This window comes from Neopelma chrysocephalum, unplaced genomic scaffold, assembly GCF_003984885.1.
Source record: "Neopelma chrysocephalum unplaced genomic scaffold, ASM398488v2 Primary Assembly neopelma1_321, whole genome shotgun sequence".
NCBI classification, from domain to species: domain Eukaryota; kingdom Metazoa; phylum Chordata; class Aves; order Passeriformes; family Pipridae; genus Neopelma; species Neopelma chrysocephalum.
In genome coordinates, this window is record NW_020897984.1 from 64,987 (window position 1) to 67,844 (window position 2,858).

The 2,858-nt window shown below is 67.8% G+C and overlaps 1 protein-coding gene across 1 annotated transcript in view; it reads right to left on the bottom strand.

Annotated features, from left to right (window-relative positions):
* PGS1 (phosphatidylglycerophosphate synthase 1) overlaps positions 1–1,575 on the bottom strand; it is a 15,709-nt gene extending 14,134 nt beyond the window's left edge. The window contains exon 1 of the mRNA XM_027705197.1: positions 1,425–1,575. Within this exon, the coding sequence (XP_027560998.1) occupies positions 1,425–1,570 (146 nt within the window). The 5' untranslated portion in view covers positions 1,571–1,575. The remainder of the gene's footprint in view (positions 1–1,424) is intronic.
* Between the last annotated feature and the right edge of the window lie 1,283 nt (positions 1,576–2,858).

Below are 2,858 nucleotides of genomic sequence, written 5' to 3' on the forward strand. Positions count from 1 at the left end.
GGGGCAGCTCTGGGGGCAGCTCTGGGGGCAGCTCTGGGGGCAGCTCTGGGGGCAGCTCTGGGGGAGCTCTGGGGGAGCTCTGGGCTGTGCTTGGAGCATTTGGGCTCTAATCAGAGCGTTTGGAGGAACATCAACCTGCAGCACCAGCACTATTTTTGTGCTTCTGAAGGTTTGAGCCTTCAGATTAATTCTGTGCAGTTCAGCTGATCCCCACTAATTCCATCCTCCAGATTTTTTTGTGCCTACAGAATTTACAGTGTGTCTACACTGTTCGATCTTTTAACCTGATACTGAAATTTACACCTTATTCAGCATTGAGCCTACTCTCTTCTAGAATTATCAGATAAATCTGTATTTTGCTCCAGCCACAGAACCACTGGCACAGCAACCAGCTCCCAAAGCAGCAGCTTCTACCCACTGGTGACTGACATCAGCTCAGTACCAAGTACCACCAATCCCTCCAACCATGCACACACGTAACATTACGAAGAAATCATCAAAATTCCACACTGTGACAAACCAGGTTTCAGAGGAACAAAAAATGGGGTGGGGGGAGCCCTTCCCATCCCTACTCCACATCACTGAGGAAACTGAAAAGAGAAAACGGAACCAAAAGGAACCACCTCAGATCACTTCTGCATAAAATGCTGACCCTAAAAAGAAATGAGGGATTTTCTGGTGTGTGTTCTATTTTTAAAGACGTGGGTTTGGTACAGACACCCACAACGGAGCTGAAACTCTTATTCACTGTCAAACCTCATCTGCAGAGCCAGAGGTGAAGTGAAACTGTGGACACGGCGTTGTCCTTTCACCCACGCACACGGGGGGATCTACACTGCTGCTCTTTGAACTCAGTGGTCGCTTTCCAGGGCTCAGTCTCATTTATCTGTGCTAAAAATACTGATGAGACCAAGAGAGAGGTGTGGAAAGAGTTTCCTTGGCTTAACCAAGAACACAGAGCATACTGATGATCCATCTCCGCCACCACCGTGGTGACAGCGCCGGGCAGAGCGTCCCCTGCCCCTCACCCTTCTCCGCCTGGCACAGCCCCGGCACGACCGGGACCGACACCTCTTCTCAGCCCCTGCCCGACCCTCCCGGCCCGCGCGGGTTGTGCTGCACCTGCGACAGCCGAGGGGAGCCTGGCCCTGGCCAGCGCCCGAGCGACAAGAGAACAGGGAATGACGGAGAAACGAAGCTCGGCTGTTGCCCTAAGGGCGATCGGACAGTGGGGCGGGCTAAAGCGGGCTGCGGAGAGCCGGACCCGACTCCGGGCAGGTGGAGCCGGGCCGCCCCTTTCCCCACCCGCAGCGCTTCCAAGGGGCTCGGCCGGGCCAGAGAGGGGAAGCGGCGAGCGGGGCAGCCCCGGTAACGCGACACCTCCCGGCCCCGGGGGCAGCCGGCGGGGCCCGGCCCGTCCTTACCTGCGGGCGCGGCGGTCGCGGCCGCGGGAGAGGCGGTCAGAGAGGCGGCCGAGCAGCGCGGCCAGGCCGAGGCGGCCGCGGGGCAGCCAGGCCGGGGGCAGCCAGGCCGAGAGCCGCCGCCACAGCGCCGCGCCGCCCGCCGCCATCACCGCGCCTTCCGCTTCCGCGCTGCCATGGCGACACCGCCTTCCGCTTCCGCCCCGCCCCGGCCCGGCCCGCGCCTGCCGGGGGGCCCCGGCCCAGGCACGGGGCCAGGAGGGTCCGGGAGGCGCTCGGGAAGGGCTCGGGGTCCGGCCGGGCCGGGACGAGGCTCCCCCGGTCCCCGCACACGTGGGACGGGCTCACGCACGGCCCGATCCGTGTCACCCCCGGGTCTCCCTTCTCCTCCCCCCGGGGCGAGCTCCGGCCCGGCCGAGAGGCTCCGAAGGGACGGACACGGCTCCTGCCCGCGGCGGAACCGGCGCTCGCCGCCCCTCGGGACGGTGGCGGAGGGGAGCGCCCACACCCCCCCTACCCCCCCCCCCCCCCCCCCCCCGTCGGATTCGTGTCCCCCCGCAGCGGGCAGGGCGAGGCGGAGCAGCGGGGGCCGTGGGTCCCCCCGCCCGCTCCCGCCCTGGGGCCCCGGAGCCGCCCCGTCCCGCCCCCGGTGTCCCCTGCCCGCCCCGGCAGCGCTCCGGGGCTCGTTTGCATTTCAGAGCAGCTCGTTCGCCGCAGCCGCTTCCCAGAACTGCCGCGCTGGGTTGGTCCCTGCCGGGCAGCGGCGGCTCCTCCGGGGAAAATTAAACTGTTTAAAATAAACCCACGGACCGAGCCCGGGCTGTGTGCGAGGTCGTAACCAACGCCAAACGCACAGAAGCCGTGTGGGGAGGGGTACCCCGGCACCGCTCCCCCCGCCGGGCACGGTCCCTACCGGGGGCAGGGAGGAGGGCGAGGGACCCCCTCGGACAGAGCCCCGGGGGGGGGCAGCCAGGGCCAGGGGGCCCCGGTCCCGCCGGGCTCCACACCAGCCAAAGCACCGACCCCGCGGAGCGTCGCGGGGCTCCCGCAGCCGCCGCGGCCGCACGGAGCGGGGTTCGAGCGCGGTGGCCCCCGCACAGCCCCGGGAGCGGATTCCCCGTCGTTGCCCCGCGGGTCCCCCCCGCTGGCGGCAGCCCGGCACGTTGGCCTGAAAATGAGGGCTGGCGAGGTGGGGATGTGGGACCCGCTGCCCGCAGCCCGGCGGCAGCTCCCGCTCCGGTGCAGCCCCCCGGTGCACTCAGCCCCCTCCCCTGCATCCCCATCCCCGGTGTACCCCCCGTCAGCCGAGCCCACGGCCCTCGCCGGGGTCCGGGCGCCCCAGCGGAGGCGGGGGGCAGCGGGGGGGCCCCCGGGGGGGCCGGGCCGGGGCTCTCCCTTTCTCCGCAGAGCGGGGCGCGGGGGGGCGGGGGCGGCCGC